This window comes from Dama dama, chromosome 11, assembly GCF_033118175.1.
Source record: "Dama dama isolate Ldn47 chromosome 11, ASM3311817v1, whole genome shotgun sequence".
NCBI classification, from domain to species: Eukaryota; Metazoa; Chordata; class Mammalia; order Artiodactyla; family Cervidae; genus Dama; species Dama dama.
The window spans coordinates 83,854,690-83,878,188 of NC_083691.1; the positions used below are offsets into that span (position 1 = coordinate 83,854,690).

General features: G+C 39.6%; 1 protein-coding gene across 2 annotated transcripts in view; it reads left to right on the plus strand.

Annotated features, from left to right (window-relative positions):
• The window catches only part of EIF2AK2 (eukaryotic translation initiation factor 2 alpha kinase 2), a 36,981-nt gene extending 14,015 nt beyond the window's left edge, over window positions 1-22,966 (plus strand). Inside the window, exons 5-16 of one of the 2 annotated variants that reach the window (XM_061155596.1) lie at window positions 213-333; window positions 682-758; window positions 912-1,002; window positions 2,840-2,874; window positions 4,426-4,491; window positions 6,089-6,211; window positions 8,950-9,066; window positions 11,109-11,313; window positions 13,695-13,823; window positions 15,291-15,395; window positions 16,427-16,477; window positions 16,555-22,966. In XM_061155596.1, the coding sequence (XP_061011579.1) occupies window positions 213-333; window positions 682-758; window positions 912-1,002; window positions 2,840-2,874; window positions 4,426-4,491; window positions 6,089-6,211; window positions 8,950-9,066; window positions 11,109-11,313; window positions 13,695-13,823; window positions 15,291-15,395; window positions 16,427-16,477; window positions 16,555-16,677 (1,243 nt within the window). In that variant the 3' untranslated portion in view covers window positions 16,678-22,966. Of the gene's footprint in view, window positions 1-212; window positions 334-681; window positions 759-908; window positions 1,003-2,839; window positions 2,875-4,425; window positions 4,492-6,088; window positions 6,212-8,949; window positions 9,067-11,108; window positions 11,314-13,694; window positions 13,824-15,290; window positions 15,396-16,426; window positions 16,478-16,554 lie in introns of both variants that reach the window. The other variant, XM_061155595.1, reaches the window with a different exon arrangement.
• Window positions 22,967-23,499: the final 533 nt, after the last annotated feature.

The window sequence follows — 23,499 nt, forward strand, 5'->3', positions numbered from 1 at the left end:
AACCCATGTCTCTCCTGCATTGGCAGGCGGATTCTTTACCTAGTGCCACCAGGGAAGCCCTCGTTGAAATTAAGTAAGATATGAACTATTAATCTATTAAATTGGTGTTATATTTAGCCCTTTGTTAAGGTGTGTTTTTTTTTCTGAAAACACATGAGTTACATTTACTGTTTTTTGGTATTTGATTTAATACTCTTTATCATTTCTCCTAGGTTTCGTTATAAATGCAAAATTGGACAAAAAGAATATGGTATTGGTGTAGGTTTCACTAAACAGGAGGCAAAACAGTTGGCTGCCAAACTGGCTTATGAAAAGATAGAATCAGAAACAATGGTGTGTACTGCCTTGGGATTTGATTTTTATATTTTAAAGTTCTCTCTGAAGTTGATTTGAAGTTACATGATATTTAGATGACGCCAAGACAGCCAGTCGCATAGCAAAAGCACTCCTTCTTTCTCTGTCCCACCAATGAGCCCTGGGGCCATGAAGCTTCAGAAGGATCACAGTTCTCATGACAGCTCAAAGTTTTTTAAATTCAGATCAAACATCCATAAAAATGTATTAATCCTATTATTCTTTATGGCTGTGAATTTGGTAAATGTGGGAAATAAATGTGGGAGTTGGTTCACAGAGACTAAGCCACTATAAGAAGTCATTTAGTTGTACTTTTAAATCTTTCAGAGAGCTGACCGATCCTCTGATTGTTTCAATGCTGTGTCTGGTGAAGTCGAAAGAAACTCTCAAGCAATGAGTACATCGTAAGTATGGACAAACAAATTCAAATTGCAGCCTGAAAGAGCAGATATTTACGAAAATGTTTAATGTTGAAGGAGAATTTAGAAAAAGCAATTACTGATCAACAAAAAATAGGCAGAATTCATAAACTAATAGCTGTCCTCTTCTTTTAGTAGCTCTGAATCACCATCTGAAAACGGCTTCTCAAAAAGTGCCTCAGAAAGAAGTGATAACAGTGACACAAACAGCTCTTTCCTGACTCCAGGGGTATAGTATTAGTATCTAAGTTTCCTAGTTAATCTTATTTTCCTTTGTGTTTCTCCATTTAAAAGTGACCTCCAGTACCTGTCATAATTTTTCAATTTTTTTTTATGGGCTCTTATTAAATCTAAATGTTTTGTAGCTTTTTCTCTCTCCTTTCTTTATAAACTCCCATTCCTCACATGCAAAATTTTTCTGCTCTTCACTCCCATCTTTCTCTCCCTACTCACCTTTGTATTTTTCACGTATTCCTATAATCTGGCTTCTTTTCTTCTATCAATTGGATGGTATTTAGAAGGTTCACTCATAGATTTCTGCTTCTATTTTAATAAACAAGAGCTAAACTTAAAAACTGAACTTAAAAATCAGATAGTCTTTGCGGTGATGATTAATGTTACCAAAGTGTTATATTTTTAAAGAACTAGAAAGACATCCCTGGTGGTGCAGTGGCTAAGACTCCATGCTCTTAATGCAAGGGGCCCAGGTTCCATCCCTGGTCAGGGAACGAGATCCTGCATACTGCAACAAAGACCTGGCATAGTCAATTAAATAAATATTTTTTTAAACTACAAACAAATCAATAAGAAAAAGATAAGCAACTCAGTAAAAAAGTAAAAAGTGTACAAAAGAACTGAACAGACAGTTCAGAAAAGAGATATCCAAAGGGGCAACAGACATATGAAAAGATGCTTTACTTCATAATAATCAGGAAAATGCAAATGAAAACAATAGCTAGATACCATTTTAAACCATCCGATTGGCAAAATTTGAGTCTGGCTATCCTGAGTGTTGACACAGCTCTGTTCCTGTTATACCTATTACGTGCTATTATAGCAATATTATATGTTGCTGGCTGATGTATAAATTGGTTCGACTGTCTTAGAGAACAATTTGGCAACATGTAGTGGAGCTGAGGGTGTGTGAGCTATGCTGCCAGTTCTACTCCTAGGTATGTCTTGTAGAGAAACACATGTGTGCACAGAGATACATGTATAAGCATGTTCTTTGCAAAATTGTAATAGAAGAGATTGGAGAAAATATTGTCCATTTACAGGATGTCTGAATTAATCATAATGCAGTCACTGTGCAAAACTGAGGCTGGTGGGTGATAGGAACTCCAGAAATCTTAGTCTGATGTTTGCACTCTGTGTCAACATACTAAAATTGTTAAAAAAAAAAACACAACACCTACCAGAATAAAAGTGAATATGCTTGAAGAAGAGCTATATTAATTTTTGAGAGATATGTCAAAGATTCCTCTTTTTTGGCTAAATGTTAAAGTTAAATTATTGATTTGCCCTGAAAATGTTTTAAACTAGATCCCTGGGCCCCATGTGTTTTCTTTACTAGCACTGTGAGTAATTGTAATGCATAGTTTCTTGCTGAGATCTGCTGGCCAGAGGATCATCTGGGAAGCCATATTCTATGCCTGGAGAGTCAGTGCTTCTGTGGAACATGCCCTGCAGTTCTAGCTTTTTTTTTTTCCTGGTTGTGCAGCGCAGCATGTGGGGTCTTAGTTTCCTGACCAGAGATCAAACCCGTGCCCCCAGCTTTGGAGTAGAAGTGCAGAGTCTTAGCCACTGAATCTCAGGGCCCCAACAATTTGTGTTTTTTGACCTTCTTATCATATCTGTCTTTGCTATAATTGATGAGAACACTGATACAGACAAATACACTGAAAGCAGGGCTTACTGAGAGCATATGAATTGATGAGGTTGTTCATCTTAGAGACAAAGAAATGTGGTCAGAGAACCATCTAGAAGTACAGGAGAAAGGATGGCCAAGAAAAGCAGGATACTTGACTTAATCATCTGAAACTATTTTCCATTTTCTTTTGTTATAGGACAGTTTCAGAAATAATGCCAGGAAGGTGAAGAGGTGAGTATCATCATGCATTGGACTTATTTAGAAATGAAGTTTTATTTCAGATCTAGTTTGTTCATCTTATTTATGAAGTCTTCAGTATTTGTATTGTATGCCCTTATTTGAGTGGAGTTTCAGGAGTACAAAGCATGATTAAGGCTCACAGAAATCTTGAAATCGATAAATAAATAATTTTAAATACATAGAGAAGTCTTTGAACAAATGCACACAATACATTGTAGACATAAAGGCCTATGGGGCTATTGGTCGAGTAACTGGTTAAGGGCATTGTTTTGGACAAGTCTGACAGAAGAAGTGGGCTTGTAGAGGTATTCTTAAGAGAAATGTATTATGTGAATTCCCTGGTGACCAAGTGGCTAGAACTTAGCACTTTCACTGCTGAGGGCCAGATGCAATTTCTGGTTGGGGGAATTAAGATCCCATAAGCCACATGGCACAACCCCCCAGAAAAGAGAGAAGTGTATTATTTTACAGACAAGCAGGTAGGGTAGAAATGTTATCGTAACTCAGGGAAGAAATAAATGATCAGACGTTCTGTAAATTAGGGAGACTTGGCTTCTTGAACGGAAGAGAAAAGCAAGGATGTGAATACAGTCAGCAGTGGGAGTAAGATGGCAGCAGGAGCCACTGTGAGGCACCAGTACATTCTGAGCAGTAGGTAACACTTGCAGAAAGATGACGCCAGATGCTGGTGTTCAGATGGAGAGAGGCGAGGTGTGTGTGTAAGATGATCAGGCCATCAGACTGATCCAGTGATAGGGAGGAGGAGAATTTGTGAGACAGACTATAAAAGAAGAGTAAACATAACTTGAGGAAATAGTTAAAGAGCTGGGTGAAGAAGATGCAAAGGAAAAAAGAAATGAAGATTGTTCCTTGTGAATGAGATGCAGACAAGTGTCATGGCACTGATGGTGTTAAGGGAGTCGAAGATTTAGAGGGAAGATTGTTGTTGTCTAACTCTACGATCCCATGGACTGTAGCCCACCAGGCTCCTCTGTCCATGGGATTTCCCAGGCAAGAATACTGGAGAGGGTTGCCATGGCTCCTCCAGGGGATCTTCTTGACCCAGGGATCAAGCCCTCATCCCTTGTGTCTTCTGCATTGGCAAGTGGATTCTTTACCACTGTGCCACCTGGGAAGCCTGGAGGGAAGATAACAATTTGTATTTATTTAGTTTTAGGTGGCATTTGGACTTCTGATTGTAGGAGGCTTACCACCAGCAAGGAATAAATGACAAAGGAAACACAACCAGGATGAGAATTCAACGAGACATATTTCCTAAGGTTTTGAGTCTAAAGGGAGAAAAAGAGGCTAGCGGCATGCTGGCAATGAATGTGTTAAGGCTGAAAAACACAGGAAAGGAGTGAAAATTTGTTAGAGCGCGGAGAACCACATTGTTTCTAAAGAGAAATGTTAGTATTTGCTACCCTGTTATTCTGATAGTTGACTCACAACATAAAAAGCCTAGTGCATAGCATAAAATCCACTCTTGATAAGTTATATTTGATTTTAGTTTTGAATTCATGTGCTTCTCTTAACTTTTAGAAGTTTGGCGCCTAATTTTTACTCTCCTATGAGGACAGAAGAAAACAGTTACAGTGCGGACCCCAGGTAAGAGGGGAAACCATGAAAAAGAAAAAGAATTTGTTTAAGGATACATGTACAGAAGTTGACAAAAGTTTCTTAAGGGACAGTTGAACATCAGGCAGGTTAAGTCATATCTCTCCCTGAACAGTTTGTTTTAGCTCAGTCAGGCCCACAAAGGATCATTGCCTTGTGGAGGAGTACAGTTTAGGTGAGTTCAAATGGAATGTGGTGTCTGTGTGATACTCCTGTGGGTTTCTCTGATATCTCTGGGAGGTTTTAATATTGAAAGCCAATATTTCTGTAAACCAGTAACTTTTTTTCAACAAAAGTACTCCTACAGGAATCAGAATAGATCCATTTGAATCTGTTTTCCATTTTCCAGCTTCATAGCAGATTTCACTTTTTTAAAAAGGGTTCCTTTGGTGGTCGATTGCATGTTTGGGCTTAAATAAAGTATCTTTTAAAAAGGAGGCCTATTTGCAAGAGAGGAACATGGAATACAAGCTTAAGAAATAATAAAGAAATAATAAAGAATCACCAAATACTTAATAAGTACGTAATATATATCTGGCACTGTGCTGGGCATCGAATTTATAGCAGGAACATAGAAACAGCCCCTGTCCTCCTAGAGTTTTTGTGGGGATGATAATTACACACTATGACCAGAGGTCTGAAGGAAGAGCCATGGTGTGGTTAGACACGACAGCAGGACCCTTGAATTTAGGGTGAAGGATGAGGCAGGGCTTTCTCTGGGTCACATTTGTGGGGAGGCCTGAGGGATGAGTCAGCATAGGGCAGTGGGGAGCCCCTGGTACTGCGTGGAAGAGGAGAACATAGCAAGGCGAAGCGGGAAAGGTCATGTGAGCACCCAAGGAACTGAGAGAGAGCCACGTGCTGGGAGGGCAGTGGCCAAGGAACCAGGGTCGCCAGACAGGCTGGAGACGGGACAAACAGGGGGCCCCTGGTAGCCTGTGTCAGGGTTTTCTGGGTTTTGCTGAAGGCAGGGGCAGCCTTGGGAAGCGTTTGGGCAATAGTTGTGATCAGACTTAGTATTTATCACACTGATTGCTGTGAGGATCGTGGACTGGAGCAGAGGAAGGAGAGGAGGTGGTGTGTCTTCTGAACAGGGTTCGGCGGGAGTCTTGTTGGAAGCTTGGGCCAGTGGGGGAACGTGGGCAGACACCTGCAGATGTGTTTTGGAAAGAAAATTGGCAGGTCTCAATGATGGAAGGTGGGGCAGGAGAAAGAGGGGAAACCCAGAGAGTTGCAAACATAAGCAGGCTCATTTCTCTTATAACAGCTTGGTGGTAGCAGGGAACACAGTGTGGCACTCTTTTCTGAAGTTTTTTTCTTGGAATAAAAGATTCTTTACCATGGCTTTTGTGCAGCCAGGCGGTGACTGACTCCCAGGAGTGATCTGTTATGTTGGGATGGGGAGAGGGAAGAACTATCCTTTTTGATTCAAGAGTTTCTGTGAAATGGATCCTTCTTACTCAGAAGGGGAGAGTCCTGTTTGTTATACAGTCCATTTCACTAGTGCCTTTAAGGGAAAGCAGAAGGGTTGGGGTGGAGGAACAGAGGATGTTGAACCTCAGAATAACAGCAGCATTTATCTCTCAAGGTTGGTCAAGGATTTCACAGAAGTAACACCAATTGGCTCAGGTGGATTTGGTCAAGTTTTCAAAGCCAAGCACAGAATTGATATGAAGACTTACGTTATTAAATGTGTTAAATATAATAGTGCGTAAGTAGTAATATTTTATTTTTTTTAATGTGAACCTGCACTGTTCTTTTTTATGTATCTCTCTTCTTCATTAGTATATTTTTTTTCTGGTCCTCCTTGAAAGTATCGTTCATGAGGAGAATGATATTTGGCTTACTCTGAAATGACCTCACTTCACCGTAGTCACTTTAATTAAAGAATGGATATACCATTGATTATCCTTGAGGCTGTCTTGATGAGAACTACAGTTATAAAAGCTTTTAGCTCAAGGTGACCTTTGAGTTTTTCTAGTCTCATCTCCTTATCTTACAGAGGACGCGAGTGAGATTCAAAGATGTGAACTGATTTGCTAAAGGTAAAAGCTAGTTGGTAATTGTGCTGGTTGTCTATTATTGCGTAATACACCACTCCAAAATGCAGTGGCTTAAACACCAAGTTGTTATTATCTCTTGTGGTCCTGTGAGTTGACTATGCTCACCCGGGCCATTCATCAGGCATTTGCAGCCAGGAGTCATCTGAAAGCTTGGCCTGGCTGGACATCGGAGATGCTCTCTCACCTGGCTGGCAGTGATGCTGTGGCTACAAGTGCAGTCGGCGCTGTTAACCAGAGGGCCTCCACCCAGCCCCTTGATGTGGCCTGGGCGTTTCACAGCTTAGTTGTTGGGGTCTAAGAAGGACTGTCCCAGAGCAACTCATCCCAGGAGGGAGCAGTCTTGGAAGTTCCACATCGTATTGATTAAACAAAGCCACTATGGTCAGCTCGAGGGAGAGGGCAAATAGACTCTTCCAGCTTAATCTGAGGAGTGGATGCGAGCATGGGGAGAGAAGAAATTAATGATGACCATCCTTGGGCCCTATCTCCTGTGGTAGCAAGGTGGAGATTTAGAACTCATCCTCTGGAATTCCAGTCTACTGTGTTCCCACCATATCCCAATGCTTCCCATGTTTGTTTTATGCATTATCTGTGCCCCTCCCCACCCCCACCTCAATTATTGGATAACAGAACTCCTTTAGGAAGGAAGACACAGGGAAGGAGCTCTGAAATCCCATGTTCACCGATCTTGCCTGTTATTTTCTGGCAGCTGTTATTATTTGTAATTTGGCCAGACAGATCCCTCAAGGATCAGAGAAGGAGATGGAAAAGGGATATAAGTGAAGGAAAATGACATAAGAAAAGAAGCAGGTGTGGTGTTTTAGATGCTCTTCATCCAGTCAAACCAACCTATTGTCTGTCCCTTGGACAAGCCTTGCAGTTGAAGTACCTTCATACTACTTGGCATCAAAACAAGGCTTTTTCCTTCTTCGTTGTTTTGCTTACCAGGAATACTGCTGTTCCTTCTATCCCATAACATCTTTTTTAACGGTAATCCTTCATGATGATAAGGGTGCAGTACCTTGAACATTTCTCGTGGCTTCATAGATTGGTACAGCACAGTTAAAAATACACTTGGAGATATGCATCAAGAAGCATAAAATTATTTATATGCTTTGACCTATGGATTTCCTATTGGGAACCTATTCCAAGGATATTACCCAGATTACAGGAAAAATTATTCAAGTAGATAGAAATCACAGTGTCGTTTGTAACAGTGAGAAATTAGAGCAAACAGAACGTTCAGCAATAAAGGAATGATTTAGTATGTTTTCTGCTCTCCTCTGATCAATGACTATTTTGCAGTCATTAAAAGTGAGGGTTATATACTGTAAATATTTATACACACTATGAATGGTACGATGCTAGAAGTTGCTTCAGAATAATCCAGGGAAAGATGAGGAAGTAGGTAAGAGTATACAGGAAACAAGATTGGCCAGGCGTTAATTCCTGTTTCATCTGATGGCTAGGTAGGGGTTCATTCTACTATTTGCTCTACTTTTTAATACTTTTGAAATTTTACATTAAAATGTTTATACCTGATGGTTAGACAGATTGTATAGTAATAGGGAAAAATTTAAAGATAATGTATGAGAAAACACAGGATAAATATATATACTATAATTACACATATGTAAAAATGTATATGAAGAAAGACTATAAGAAATCATCTAAACTTATAAGTGTGTTAGGATTGTGTTAATATATGAGTAATTTTTTTCTCTATGTTTATAAATTTTATATCATGTAGAACTTTTCAAATTCAAAAAATAAGTTGCAGAATGTTTGCTTATCCTTTCTCATCCTTGAAATCTCAAATTTATGTACTCCACTTAGCATACGATTGTCATAACTCTTATCTACGCATTCCTGTGAAGCTCCCACGTTGTGCAGTGAAATTTCAGTTTCTCTGTATAGATCACCCTCTGTGTGTATTTTTGCCATGCACTGAAAATTCTGAATTAGGTTTTTCATGCTGTTTGGATTACCTACCCTTGCTGCCCAAATGGGGTTTGCTTTTGAAATCCAAAGTGATTTTAACACAAGGCTAAATAAAACATAATGGATGATTTTTATTTTAGCTCCAAAAAGTTTTTGCATCACTGATAGCTCACAAGAGTACTACCTATGACTTCTAAACTGTCTGAGGTTTGGAATAATTTTAGTCACTGTTTTTTTTTTCTTATGTTGAAAGTGAAAACAGCTGATTTTTTCTGTGTTTACTCTTTCCTTTTGAGAGCTGCTGGTTTCCATTCCAAACCTCAGTGTAGGGACCATGGCAGCTGTTTAATAAGGGAATACCGGTGATTGTCTCCTGTTGCTCAAGGTGTTTTGTTATTATCAGGGATGGATACTGACGCCTTTATGTTCCGTTCCTTTTAACTAGGAAGGTAGAGCGTGAAGTGAAAGCTTTGGCAACACTTAATCATCCAAACATTGTTCACTACTACAGTTGTTGGGATGGGCTTGATTATGATCCTGAGAAAAGCATCAATTTTTCAAGGTAACTAAAAAGAAACTATCATAGTTTTAATAGGAGGAGCGAAACTTGTTTACTGTGTGTGGGTCAGTGGGTAAGGCCACTAATTATTACATTTAATAACCATAACCAGAAACTCTGAGACACTGTTATGCCTCCATTCAACAAATGAGGAGACAATGAATAATCTTTTCCTTGCTGCAAATTTGCTTTAAAAAATGTTTTTTTAAAATTGTCCTGGTGACTCAGACGGCAAAGAATCTGCCTGCAATGTGGGAGACCTGGGTTTGATCCCTGGGTTGGGAAGATACCCTAAAGAAGGAAATCGCAACCCACTCCAGTAAATTCTTGCCTGGAGAATTTCACTGACAGAGGAACCTGGTGGACCACAGTCCAGGGGGGTCGCAAAGAGTCACACAACTGAGTGACTAATGCTTTCTGTGGTTTTTGAGATCTCAGGCTTAGGTTTCCTGACTCTGTTGTTTAAAGTACAGGCTCTCTCACGTGCCCTGACTCCAGTCCAGGTGTAATGCAGTCTTGTGAAGAAGGTTTGCACGTGTAGACACTGCAGCTGGAGGCCCCCCTCCCCCCACTGCTAACGCTCTTCTGCTCCACTCAGCTGGTTGGCAGGGTGCAGTCACGGGATCCCTTCTGTGTGTGTCATACCACGCGTGGTGAGGTGATGGGCAGTCTGAATAATTCCAAGACCCTGAGCTGTGATGGGGGTACCCCCCGGCCTTTGCATTACTCATGTTTGTCTCAGGCAAGCCACTGCACAAGGACTGAAGGTTTATAAAGAGCCTCCCTTTGAAAGTCATCCAGGGTTCCTTGGAGACAGTCATTTCAGTGCAAACCTGAGGCCATGGTGAGCCTGTTCATTCACTACCTCCTGACTCCAGCCCTGTCTCCACACCATGCAATTTAGAACTGTATCATTAGTTTCAGAAGTACCATCCACATATGGACTTCTTCAGCTTTTAGAAAATTCCTGGCTACCTTTTTCTATTTTCTAACCAACATAAGCTCAAAGAATTTAAGTTAATATTAAAGCCAACTTAGTTCAGAAAAGAACAACTACCATGACCAGCAAAGTCGGTCCTCCTTGCTGTGTGGTGTGTGCTCAGTCGCTCAGTCATGTCCAACTCTTTGTGACCCCCATGGACTGTAGCCCCCCAGGCTCCTCTGTTCATGGGATTTTCCAGACAAGCAAACTGGAGTGGGTTGCCATTTCCTACTCCACAGGGTTTTCCCAAGCCAGGGATCAAACTCACGTCTCTTGAGTCTCCTGCATTGGCAGGCAGATTCTTTGTCACTAGCGCCACCTGGGAAGCCCTGCCTCATTGCTATAGCTCATAACAATTGTTGGCATTTCTCTTAGAGTTCCTGTCTGTGTACTACTGCAGCAGTCCCTAACCTTTTTGGACTGGTTTCATGGAAGACAATTTTTCCGTGGGCCAGGGAGAGAGGATTGTTTGGGGATGATTCAAGCATATTACATGTTTTGTGCTCTTTATTTCTATTATTATTATATAACCTCCACTTCAGATCATCAGGCATTAGATCCCAGAGTTTGGGGCCTGCTGTACTGTTGTTTTCTGCTTGTTTTTCCTTTATCTCTCTCCCATCAAACTATAATCCTTATGAGAGCAAGGCGAGTGTCTAAATCATTTTCTTATCGTTAGCTGCCTGTTGCGTGTCTTTTGCAAAATAGATGCTCAGTAGAGCAATGGTGAATTAAAATGCTTCAAAATTACAATATATAATAATGAAATTTGGTTTTCTGCAACTCCATCATACTTATGCTTCTCTTCCTATCTATTAGCAAAGATAGTCAAGGACCTTCAGCATTAAAGAATGAGAAGGCTGCTACTTTACAGCTTAACTAAACAAAGCTTTGATATCTGGGAACTTATGACCTAAATAAACAGTGGTTTATTATGTGTTGACTCACATTTGTTATATTTAGATTTCTGTTTTGAGACATGTTTGGCATTTTTAAGAAGGTGTCATTTTTTAATCTAATTTTTAAGTGCATTTTTTATAAATTTATTTTTATTGCTACTTAGAACATACAGTGAATGCTATCCCAGACCAAAGACTAGGTGCCTTTTCATCCAAATGGAATATTGTGATAAAGGTACGTTGGAGCAATGGATTGACAAAAGAAGAGGCAAGGAACCGGACAAAGATTTGGCTTTGGAGTTCTTTCAACAAATAGTAACAGGAGTGCATTATATACATTCAAAAGACTTAATTCATAGAGACCTTAAGGTGAGTGGAAAATGGGCTGTATTGGGAATCGGTAAATAGAATTTATTAATGTGAAAGTCTATCTTCTTTAGTTTTAGAATCGATAGACAGTCATGAGGATATAACATCTCTGATCCTGTATGGTTAGAGTGGGTATAGCACTTGCCCCAGGCACCAATCTACAGAATCAACCAGGAGGTTGCCAGGGCTGTTCACGTACTAAGATGCTGAGCTCTGTAAGAAGCTCATTGCTCATTCACTTCTGGTCCTGTCTGTCGTCCTGGCTGATACCTTCACCCCAGTTGTAAACACTAACAGCTTTAGTATACTGAACATTTCTGTGCACATAATTCTTGTGGCCGGCACATCCAGATGAGTGCTCTGTCTCTGCTGCTACCCAGGCTTGTCTGAGAGGCAGAAGAGACTCTGGTGACTCTGGCTTTGGGAACACGATTCTCTTAACCTTCTAGGTCATTACTCTTGAGGGCAGTCACAGCCACTAAGTCCAGAGTGTAGAATTTGCTTGGCACTTGGTGAGACATCTCTGCCCCATGATTGGAAAACTGCAGCAATGCAAACCTTGGAACATGCAGTATACTTTCGTATTTTCCTTTTCTTCTGGCTTCCTAGCTTCTCTCATGGTCTAGATGAGCAGTTTTCCCATTTCCTCCTCAAAATCAGACAGAAGAGCTTTTCAGTCTTCCCTCGGCACTCTGTTCCCTGTGATTTGCCTACAGTCGTCACAAACCTCCCATGCTGAATCCTGTCACCAAACCTTTGCTCATGGGTTCACATGAGACACTCTTCTACCTGTCCCCTTTGGTCTCAATTTCTTTATGAGCCTTTCCTGGTCATTCTGGATCAGACAGAAGCACCTCGTCTACATGGACCTTGGGCTTATCCCACATGACTAAAACAGCCAGGAATGAGAAACAAAGAAAAACGTTCCTTGAGAAAAATAAGCTGCCATGTACATAGTTGTTTGTTGGCCTTGGTGGGAAAAGATGGCCCTTAAGAGGTATTGCATCCTTGGTCTTCTCAGGGGCTGGATGTCTGATGCCTTCATGTTGGGGTGCCTCTGGTTCCAATATCTCGTTTTGTTAATAACAGTATCTGAAGGTGTTCTTTGAAGTTGGAAGGATATTAGGACTCTGTTCAAAATAATACATTTAGAATGGTTGTATCTTCACTTCGACATGAATCATATAGAGTTAAATAAGAAATTAAGCACAATTATCTATTTATACAATCATTTACAAATAAATTATCTACTTACACAGCCATTTCCTCTACTCAGAGGTTTGGGTATTTCCTCCCAGGCCCTCATCAGGATGAGTTAGTGAGAATGCTTAGTGCTCCCTTCTCCCACCGCGTGGCCGGCCCTCCTGTATCCTGCACCGGCTGTGCCTCTTGTCGAGGAGCCATCTTTGCTTGTGTCTGTTTGCAGAGAGTTTGCCCTATGTCTGCAGGTGCTCAAAGGTCAGACTTTAATGCTACAGAGCCTTCTTTCCTCTTTTTCAACTTGCTGACTTCACCGATACAGTTACTGCTTTTTCACATCTGAGAGAAGATGTAAACAAAAGAGTGCATCTTATTTTGTGATGCTTTGCAGAATACCTGCTACTGGCGGCTTTGCCGGATAATGGTCTTTACTCAATAAGCCCCTGTTTTATAAAGTCAACCAGCATTTACCTTAAGAACTAGACCAAAGAGGCTGGTAAGAGATACAGAAGTTTCTAGAGAGAAGGCTTATGGGCTGAGGAGGTTCAATTTCCCAATTGCCCCAGGCTCCTCCTCGGTCAGAAGTCAGAAGCCTGGAGAAATGAATACAAAGGAAGCCCCCAGGGAAAATTCTGCACATGGTATTCTGCAGCATTACTGGGAATGGACTCATTCTGAGAATCTCAAAATTGGAGAGGATCTTAAGGGTGTCTCCTCCAACCCCTTTCAAATGCTGGACTCATGTTTGCAGTGTTTCTGCTAAGTGGGTGTCCAGCCCTGTCTTGACTACTTTGTAGGATGGGGAACTCTCTAACTCCCATTTGTTGGACCACACGATTACCATATTAGGATATATTAAAAGCAAGTCTCGGGGTCGTTTCCATCCTCTAGTCCTGGATCCATCCCCACAGGGACCAGGCAGGAGTGAATCCATCTTTGACTTATCTTCAGATATCTGAAGGCAGCTATGCCCCAAGCTTTCTCTGCTGTCAGCTAAAATGTCCTGACTTCCTCAGCTCGCATTTTAAAGACTTATATTAATAAGTTTCCTGTTTTGGACTACCTAGAAGAGGGTAAATGCCTTATAAGTAAATTTAAAAATAGCTTTGTTATGAAATATGAATTGGATATGTGATAAAAGTCTGTCAAATTGGTACTTAAAACATATATTTTTTTGGCAGCCAGGTAACATATTTTTAGTAACTATGAACCAAATCAAGATTGGAGACTTTGGACTTGTTACGTACCTGAAAAATGATGAAATGCGGACAAGTAAAAAGGGAACTTGGCGATACATGAGCCCAGAACAGGTGAGGTCCCCTTTCTTTCTGTCTAGATATTTTTTATCTCTTTCATTTTTTAATTATGAAAATAAGAGGCACTCATAAAATTAAAACAATACATAAGTAAATAGAATGAAAATGGAAAATTACCATTACTCTTCATTTTTATTCTTACTCTTCTCACCAGAGTTGGCAGTTTATCCTTTTAGGTCATTTTCTTTGAGTTATAAAAAATATATAGACATATATTTATGGAGACTTTTTTACATAAAAATAATAAATACATTTTATAAGGCTACCATAATGTTATTTTGTGACTTAATTTTTTTGTACTCAACGATGTATCATGATCTTTCCATGTCTGTACAAATAGATCTGACACATTGTTTTTTAACAACTGTATTGTATGCCAAAATACAGATATACTGCAATCATTTAACTATTTCCTTATTGATGGGCATTTATTTAGGTTGTTTTCAACTTTTTATGTTTGTAGACATGTATCTTCTTCCTTACCTTTGAGTCTAAAAACAAATATTTCTATGATAATCAATGATAGAGTCTTTGAAGTGAAATTGTTGACTAGAATGACAGGTGCAGTTCATAAAAACATAACAAACTTTTTTAAAGGTGTGAAAGTAGAATAGGGGAGTAACAGCTTCCTTTCAACTCTCGTTCTCTTAAATGTCTCCTGCATCCAGTATTGTCATATTTTATTGAGGAAAGATTTATACACCATAAAATTCACAGATCTTAAATGTCCATATTTTTTTTTTAGTTCTAACAAAGGCATAGGTTCATGAAGCCTACAAGCCTATGAGAAGGTAGAAACATTTTCCTCACCTTCAGACCCATTTCCAGTCAGTCATTCCTCTCCACTGCCCAAAGGAAACCAGTTCTCTGATTTCTATCACCATAGATTACTTTCCCCTGATTTTAAGCTTCATATGAATGGGATCACATTGTGTGTACTCTTCTATATTTGATTATTTCACTCAAAGTAATGTCTGTTGGAGAACCTCTAGTTGCTGCTTATAAATAACAGCAGATTATTCCTTTTTGTGGCTGAATACTATTCCATTGTATGAATATACCACAAGTTGTTCATCCATTCTCCTGTTGATGGACATTTGGTTTGCTTCCAGTTGTGGAATATTATGAATGAATCTGTGATAAACATTTGCATGCAAGTGATTTACTGGGCGCTTCACCTAATGGTCTCATTTAACCCCACAGTCAAACTCTGAGGTTCAAACTATTGCTATCTCCATTTTAGGATTTAGATTATTCCCACATTGATGGTTAGTGTATACAGGTGATTCAGATATTTAGTGACAGAGATTTGAACCTGGGTAGTCAGGGTCTACATATCTTGCTAATAAATGTACATTGTTGTGTGTTATAAGATATTTTGGTTAGATAACTTTTTGGCTTTAGAAGGCATGAATATTTGTATCAGGTGAGTCACGAATATAAATGGTTTTTTTTTTTCAGCTTTCTTCTGTGAAAGACTATGGAAATGAAGTGGACATCTATGCTTTGGGGCTGATTCTTGCAGAACTTATTCATATATGTCCCACTTCTTTAGAAACATCGAAGGTAAATACAGTGTCACAGAATTAAGCAACAAAAATTATTGACCGTCATATTCAAAGTACTGCTTCAGTTATTGACCTCACATGAGGATGGACTGGAGCATGTTAGTGTTGACCGCAAATTAAATATGAATTTTTACCTCTTTCAAGTTTGGGCAACCAATACTTTCTGTTGAAGACCAAACCTTTGGTCTTCTTTGGAAAGTGTGTGCATCTCTGTCTATAAAATTGTATTGATGGCTTGCTTTGCATAAGACCCTGTGCTGAGCTCTCCAAGGGTTATGAAAATGAGTAAGGCTTGTTCTCAAGGAGCTTATATTTTATAAGGAAAGGTAACATAAGAGAATGCTATGAACGTTTTAGGAGAAGGCATGAAGTCGAATGGAAACAGCTAAAAGGGGGGCTTTGCCAGCTGTAGGGATTTAGGCTTCATGGAGGTGTTTAATTGGGCCCTGAAGGATTGGTTGGCTTCCAGTACTCCAATTTAGAGAGAAGGTGATGCGAGCATGGAAAAGCATTGGGAAGAGTATTCTTGGGAATAGTTGGCAGTGTCATTTTTATTGGCGTATATAAGTCAAGGAAGTGGTTAGTGGTCAGTGGTACTGGAAAGATATACTGGTATGAAATTAAAACAAAAATATGGATTTCTTATGGAGACAGTGGCAGGCCACTGAAGGCTGAAGGCAACTGGATATCCTAGTCTGAAAGTCAGTAAGAGGGACTTGCCTGGAGTTGACAGCTTTCTCCCCTGTAAGGCAGGGATATTGAAAATACCTTGCAGAGGGCTCCAAAAAGGATGCAGGGAGATAATTCATACCATGCTCTTAAAACTTCAACATGCTGTAATGTTCAGGATGGTTCTTAAAGGGGGTGGTGGGGGAAGAGGATTCCCGCTTGCTTCTTGGCAGAAGAGATTTTTCTAACAATCTAGAAATATCGTAGAATTCTGGTATCCCCAGCCTTTAGTGCTTCTTAAGTTTGTTTTTCTCCAAAGTGAATCATTTCCTAATAAACATATATATGTTTAATTTTTAGTTATTTGAAGATCTGAGGAGTGGCAACTTAGATGTATTTGACGGCAAAGAAGTAAGCACTTAAAAATAATTGAATTTTGTTTATTGCAATGTTTTCTTTCCTAGAATTGACTCTTATTGTCATTACAGAAAGATCTTCTAAAGAAATTACTCTCAGAGGACCCCAAGAAACGACCTACCACATCTGAGATACTGAAGACTTTGAAGGTGTGGAATAATGTTACAGAAAGAAGGAAACTAAATACGTATTAGATACTTAAAAAGTATCCTGCTTCTGATAATTCCATTTTCCTATAACTGTCTAAAATCTGCTTGGGAATATTGATGGTATTTATCTTCTATTTTCATTTTTTCTCTTAATTTTTTTTGGCCACATTTGCAGAAAGGCTTACATTTTTTCTTACTTCAGAAACATTCTTACATTTGACTTTCCCATGGATCATCTTCTTATTACGAAAATATCAAAAGAATCCCTCAAATTTTCTTTTTAATACCAATCAGTGAATCAGTTAATTAATGAGTATTTATTAAATGCCTAATGTTTCTAGGCAAAAATAATATCAGATCTGTCTCTGTCTTAAATAGCTAACAATCTAGTTGGAGAATCTGGTGACCGTGAAAAGATAAGTATAATCACTTCTGAAAGCAATTTTGTATCATCTAGCAAATGTAAATGTATACATCCTATCCTGAAAAGCTACATACACACCCACAAGAATGTTCATAGAAACCCTGCTCATAATAGCCAAAAGAATAGGGAACAATGCTAATGTGCGCCAGAAGAAGAAAGGATACACAAGATGTGTTATATTCATACACTAGAATACTGCATGTATAGCATGAAAATGAAGGGATTTCAGCTGAACACACTGACGTGCCAAATCTCTCAGGAACATATGTTAAGGAAACAAAGCAGATTGCGGGAACCATACACAGAATGATTCCATGAATATAAAATTCAAAGAACATGCTCAGCGGAATAAGTGTGAAATGAGTGTGTTTAGGTATCCAAACGAATGTGGTAAACAATACAGGGAAGGAAAGGAGTGAGAACGATTATTAGATTCTGATAGTGATTTTCTCTGAGGAGGGACAGGAGAGATTTCAGAGTTAACAGTTAATTTTTTTTTTTTTAACCCTGCATGTTGAGTCCACTAGTGTTTACTGCATAAATATTTTACTTCTCTTAAATACGTTTTGTACACGTTATAACAGACACTTTAAAGAGATGGTAGTTGTGCTGTAAGACAATAGCTGAGCACAGAAAACAGTCAGTCTGGAGGGGTGAGATCATATTCCGAGGAACCATGGCACAGGCTTAGAAGTGACATTCCAGGGAGACCTCCAAGTCTGTGAAGGACTGAGATGAATAGAGAGCAGACCATGTGAGAAGTCTGGACAAAGGGCCTGGTATGCATCCTGGGAAAGATAGATTTGAGAGATTGGGTATGCTAGTTTGGTTCTGTGAATTGCTGTTGGGAATGTGCTTAGCTACTCCGTTGTATCCATCTCTTTGTGACCCCATGGACTGTAGCCCGCCAGGCTCCTCTGTCTGTGGAATCTTCTAGGCCAGAATACTGGAGTGGGTTGCCATTTCCTCTCTCCAGGGGATCATCCTGACCCCGGGATCGCACCCGCGTCTCTTGCATCTCCTGCCTTGGCAGGCAGATTATTTACCGCATAGCCACCTGGGCCAGAATATAATTGAGGCTGCATCTTGGAAGAACTTGAGGGTTACTTTAAGCTTTGTAGTAACCAACTGCCTTCCCAGGTGGTGCAGTGTAAAGAAAAAAACAAGAAAGTAGAGGAACTCTTCTAAATACAGAGACTAGAGATACCATGACCAAATGCAATGCTCGAATCTTGATTGTATCCTGGTATATACATAAAAAAAAAAACCAAACAGGAAATAGCTATAAAAGATGTTTTTGAGATAATTGAGAACATTTGAATACAGACTGCATATTAAATGAATTTATAGAATAATTGTTAATTTTCTTAGTTGTGATAATGATATTGATAATGATAATGATATTGTCATACCGGAAGATGTCTGTCTTATTCTTAGGCAGTGCATACAGAAAAGTTTAGGGGTGAAGTGGCTTGACATTTGCAGCTTACTATTACTCAGCAAAAATCAAGGTGAACATTAATATGTGTGTGTATGTGTACACTTAGTCATTCAGTAGTGTCCGACTCTTTGTGACCCTGTGGGCTGTAGCCCGCCAGGCTCCTCAGTCCATGGGATTCTCCAGGCAGGAATACTGGAGTGGGTTGCCATTTCCTCCTCCAGGGAATCTTCTCTATCCAAGGGACCAAACCTGCGTCTCCTGTGTCTCCTGCATTGCAGGCAGATTCTTTACCTGCTGAGCCATTGGAGAAACACCTAAGTGTGTGTGTGTGTGTGTGTGTGTGTGTGTATAGAGAGAGAGACAGACAGAGAGAGGGAAGTGTGGCAAAGTGTTAACACAATGATAAATCTAGGTGGAGGATATACAGTATTTCTTGTGCTATTCCTAGAGCTTTTCTGCAGCTTTGAAATTTTTCTAGGGGGAGAGAAATCTTTTTTAAAAGAATTAGTATTATCTGGATTTGATGAATAAAGACAAACTCAAAAGAAAAGCCAGTGAACGTGGCAGATTAGTGTGAACATGGCTTTATTTTTACCTTCTCTTATTTTTTAAATTCAGGTATAATTGATTTGCAATTTTATATTAGTTTCACGTGTATAGCACAGTGATTCGGTTCTTTTATATATCCTTCTCTCACTCAAATATTTCTCGACTACTGTGAAGTAAATACAGAGTCCCTTAAAGGTTTATTTTAGTATGTATTTTCTCAGCCTCAAACTATCTAGTAAATAAAAAGTAACTAGTAAATAAAAAGTATCCTTTTAGTCAGAGGAGAAGAGGGGCAAAGACCAGGGACCTTATTTGCTAATTAAAACACATATGTGCAGAGATTTTCAAGAGCCGTTTTAACCTAATTGCCTCACTAGAAACAGAACTTCTAGGAAATTTTTATTACAAAGAACACATATTTCCTATTAAATTCGCACAAATTTAACATAAATATATATATATGTATCATACTCAGCACATGTTATTTTTGTTAGTGGTATTTAGTATAAATACACACATATACACATATGTGTGAGTGTATGTGTGTCTGTGTGTATGGCCAGCTATATAATATGGGGGATCCAAAGCAAAATGAAAATGTGAGGCCCTTATTCAAAAATTAACATGGGGGCCTTATGCAGCCACACAGACTGCATGTCAGTGAAATCAGACTTGTATGTATATACACATGTGTATACACACGTATACATATTGCACATGTATGTCTGAAATGGTTAGAAATCTACAAACAGGCTTTTCCAAGACTGTTATCCAGTATACCAACTTGAGAGAAAAACGCACAACATCTATTTCACACTTGAGTGTTGAGCATAGATTGAGGTTTTGGCATGTTACTTTTTTGTTATGAATATGGAATAATTTAAATATTATCCATATTTATTTTTATAAGTTTTTATGTTAAAACATAAAAGCAGAGACTAGAATAATGAAACCCTATGTACCCAGCTTCAACAACTATCAGTATTCTGCTTTTCTTGTTCTATTTATCCCTTTCTTTTGCTGGAGAATTTTAAAGTAAATCTCAGGTATTGTATCATTTTGCTTGTAAACACTTAAAGATGTATTTTAAAAACTTTTTTCTTCGTTTTTTTGGCTGCGCTGGGTCTTTGCTGCCTGCAGGCTTTCTTTCTTTCTTTTTTTTTTTGCCTGCAGGCTTTCTCTGGTTGTGGTGAGCGCAGGGCTAATCTGTGGTTGTGTGATGTGGGCTTCTCACTGCTGTGGCTTCTCTTTTTGTGGAACTTGGTCTCTAGAGCACGTGGGCTTCAGTAGTTGTGCGTGGGCTGAGTTGACCCACAGCATGTGAATCTTGGACCAGAGATTGAGTCTGTTTCCCCCCTGTATTGGCAGGCAGATTCTTAACCACTGCACTACCAGGGAAGTCCTAAAGATGTATTTCCAACATAAAAGATGTTTTAAATTTTAACCAAACCTCAATATCACTGTTGCTGAACAAAATTAGTAAGATTTCTTTCATAATCAGACTGTCTGGAGTTTTCCTATCTAGAAATATTTTTCGGCAGGTTTTTAAAAATCAGGATCCAACACTGCATTTAGTTGGTAAATAAATTTTTACCAACTTTATAACATTACCCTGCTTTTTGTTTCTTTCCTCTTGCCTTTTATTTGAGGAAGGAACTAGGTCATACATCCTATAGAACTTCCTTCATTTAGGATTTGGCTGATGGTATCCCCATGGTGTTTAGTTAGATCTAGAAAATTGATTTGATTATGGTCTGAAAATTTTTTCCAAGAATACTCCCTAGATGATGCTGTAGTATGCGTGTGTGTGTGTGTGTGTGTGTGTGTGTGTGTGTGTATAGAGAAAGGAGTCATCCTTATTTCTATGTGAAAATCAACATACAATGTATTTTACACATTGCATTAGGGTATGATGCTGTATATTTTGCATCACTCCAGGAGGAGCATGATGTCTGACTGTTCCACTTTTGGTGATTTTAAGTTTGATCGGTAGTTTGTGGTGGTGTCTGGGTTGGGAAGATCCCCCTGGAGAAGGGAAAGGCTACCCACTGCAGTATTCTGGCCTGGAGAACTCCGTGGACTGTATAGTCCATGGAGTTGCAGAGAGATGGACACGACTGAGCGACTTTCACTTGTAGTGCTGCCATCCACTACCGTCAATTCTCCTTATCGGTCTTTCATCTAACAGTGTTAGCAGCCATTGATGACTACTGCCTGGATCCATTATTTCATCAGGGGTTGCAAAACTGATTTTCAGATTCTATCAAACCTCTTGCATTTATTATCTGTGATTCTTCTTGAAAGAAGAATTTTCTCTAAAGCTGAATGGGTTGTTGTTGTTTAATCGCTAAGTCAGGTCTGATTCTTTTGCGATCCCATGGATTGTATCCCGCCAGGCTCCTCTGTCTGTGGGATTTTCCAGGAAGGAATACTGGAGTTGGTTGCCATTTCCTTCTCCAGGGGCTCTTCCCAACACTGGGATTGAACCAGTGTCTCCTGCATTGGCAGACAGATTCTTTACCACTGAGCCACCAGGGAAGCCCAAAAACTGAATGGAAAAGATGGGATTAATATTTATTAATTTTTAGAATGAGATGGCACCCCAGCAACCTCCAAAGGTGACAAAGAGGTTTTTTGGCTTTTTATTTTTTTTTTTTAGGCAGGGGTTTGATCCAACCTATACTTTGAAACTGTGTTTAGACTAGGTTGGAGCAGGCAAAGACTATTGAAAGTTCAGAAGTCCGAGAGGCTAAGCGGACCCAAGCAATTGGAGGGGACAGAACCAACAGATGCTGGCATCTAATCTGATGTGAGGATTTAGGGATGTGAGGATTTGGGGATGTGAGGATTTAGGTAATCAGTGATTACCTCCAGGTTGCTCTGATGGTGAGCACCAGAAGTATGATGCTGTTAAAGAAGGTCCAAGTCTCAATCAAATTAACCCCTTCAATGAGCCACACACAACTGAGAGATATTTTGTCTCACACTGTTCTCTATTACACAGTTTTTAGTTAGAATTTAAGCAATAGTGGAGCTGGTTCATGTGTCACCATGGTGAGGTGCGGCACATTGAGGAGGTAAAACGCCGGATCTCGTCTCGTTTGGAGATGTCGAGTTTGAGGTGCTGCTGTAATATTCACGAGTGAATGTAGAGCAGATCTGGGAAATGCAGGGGAGGAACCTGAAGGATGAGCTGGAATCATACACAAGAGAGATGTGGGTCTTATCTGGACGTAAGCCCTGGTGCTTAACTTTGAATCCAAGAGCTTGCCGAGGGAGCATACATAGAGGAAAGGGCTCAGAAACAAAAGTATGCTGGACATCTCCATGTAGATATTTACCCTTTATATCTAAATGTCAGTCCACTCCCTAACGTCTGTGATTTTACGTCTGTGACAGATACAGGGACAATGGTTGTCAGGTATACAGAGGCCCCACTCCTGGCTTATACTAAATGCAGGAGAACCCAGGTCTCCCTCATTACAGGTGGATTCTTTACCATCTGAGCCACCAGGGAAGCCCATTACCGGCTTATAGTAGGACTAAAATCCATGTAATGGGTAAAACTCTTGAAGCAAATCAGATATCTCTCAAATATGTGTGGCTCTTCAGGGGTCAATATGATTGAGACCTGTGTTAGTTTCCTAGACCTGCTGTAACCAAATGACCACAAAATTGGCGGCTGAAAACAACACATATTTATTTCACTGGGCTCAAGTCAAAGTGTTGGCAGGGCTGTGTTCCTCTGGGGGCTCCCGTTTTGCACCCCATGTTCAGCGTTACCTGATCAAGTGCCGGCCACACAGGTCTGCTCAGGGTCACCTAAACAGGCTTTTGTGCTCAATGGCTTCCAGCTATGGTTTCTACCTAAAATTCCCTTCAATCTTTTTTTTTTTTTTTTGTAAAATAACAGCTTTATTCAGACATAATTTTGCATACTGTAAAATTCATCCCATTTAAAGTATTCAGTTCAGTGGTGTTTAGTATATTCAAAGTTGTGCAGCCATCACCACAATCAATTTTGAAACACTTTCATCTCCCCAAAAAGAAACCCTGTACTTGTTAGCAGGCTTTCCTCATCTTCCCCTAACTCTCTGCATCCATTCATCCACTTTCAATCTCCATAGACTTGCCTGCTTGGGACATTTCATTTAAGTGGAATCATACAAAACAATCATACAACATGTGATCATTTTCACTTACTATGTTTTCAAGTGTCATCTTTGATACAGTGTGGGTGGAAATTCCTTTCCCTTCTATTGCCAAATAATATTCAACTACATGGATACATTACATTTAATTCACCTATTCATCAGTTGATGGACATTTGGGTTTCTGTTTTCTGGCTATTATGAGTAATACTGCTATGAATATTCGTGTGCAAATTTTATGTGAACATGTTTCCATTTCTCCTGGGTATATACCTAGGAGTAGAAACACTGGGTCTTACGGT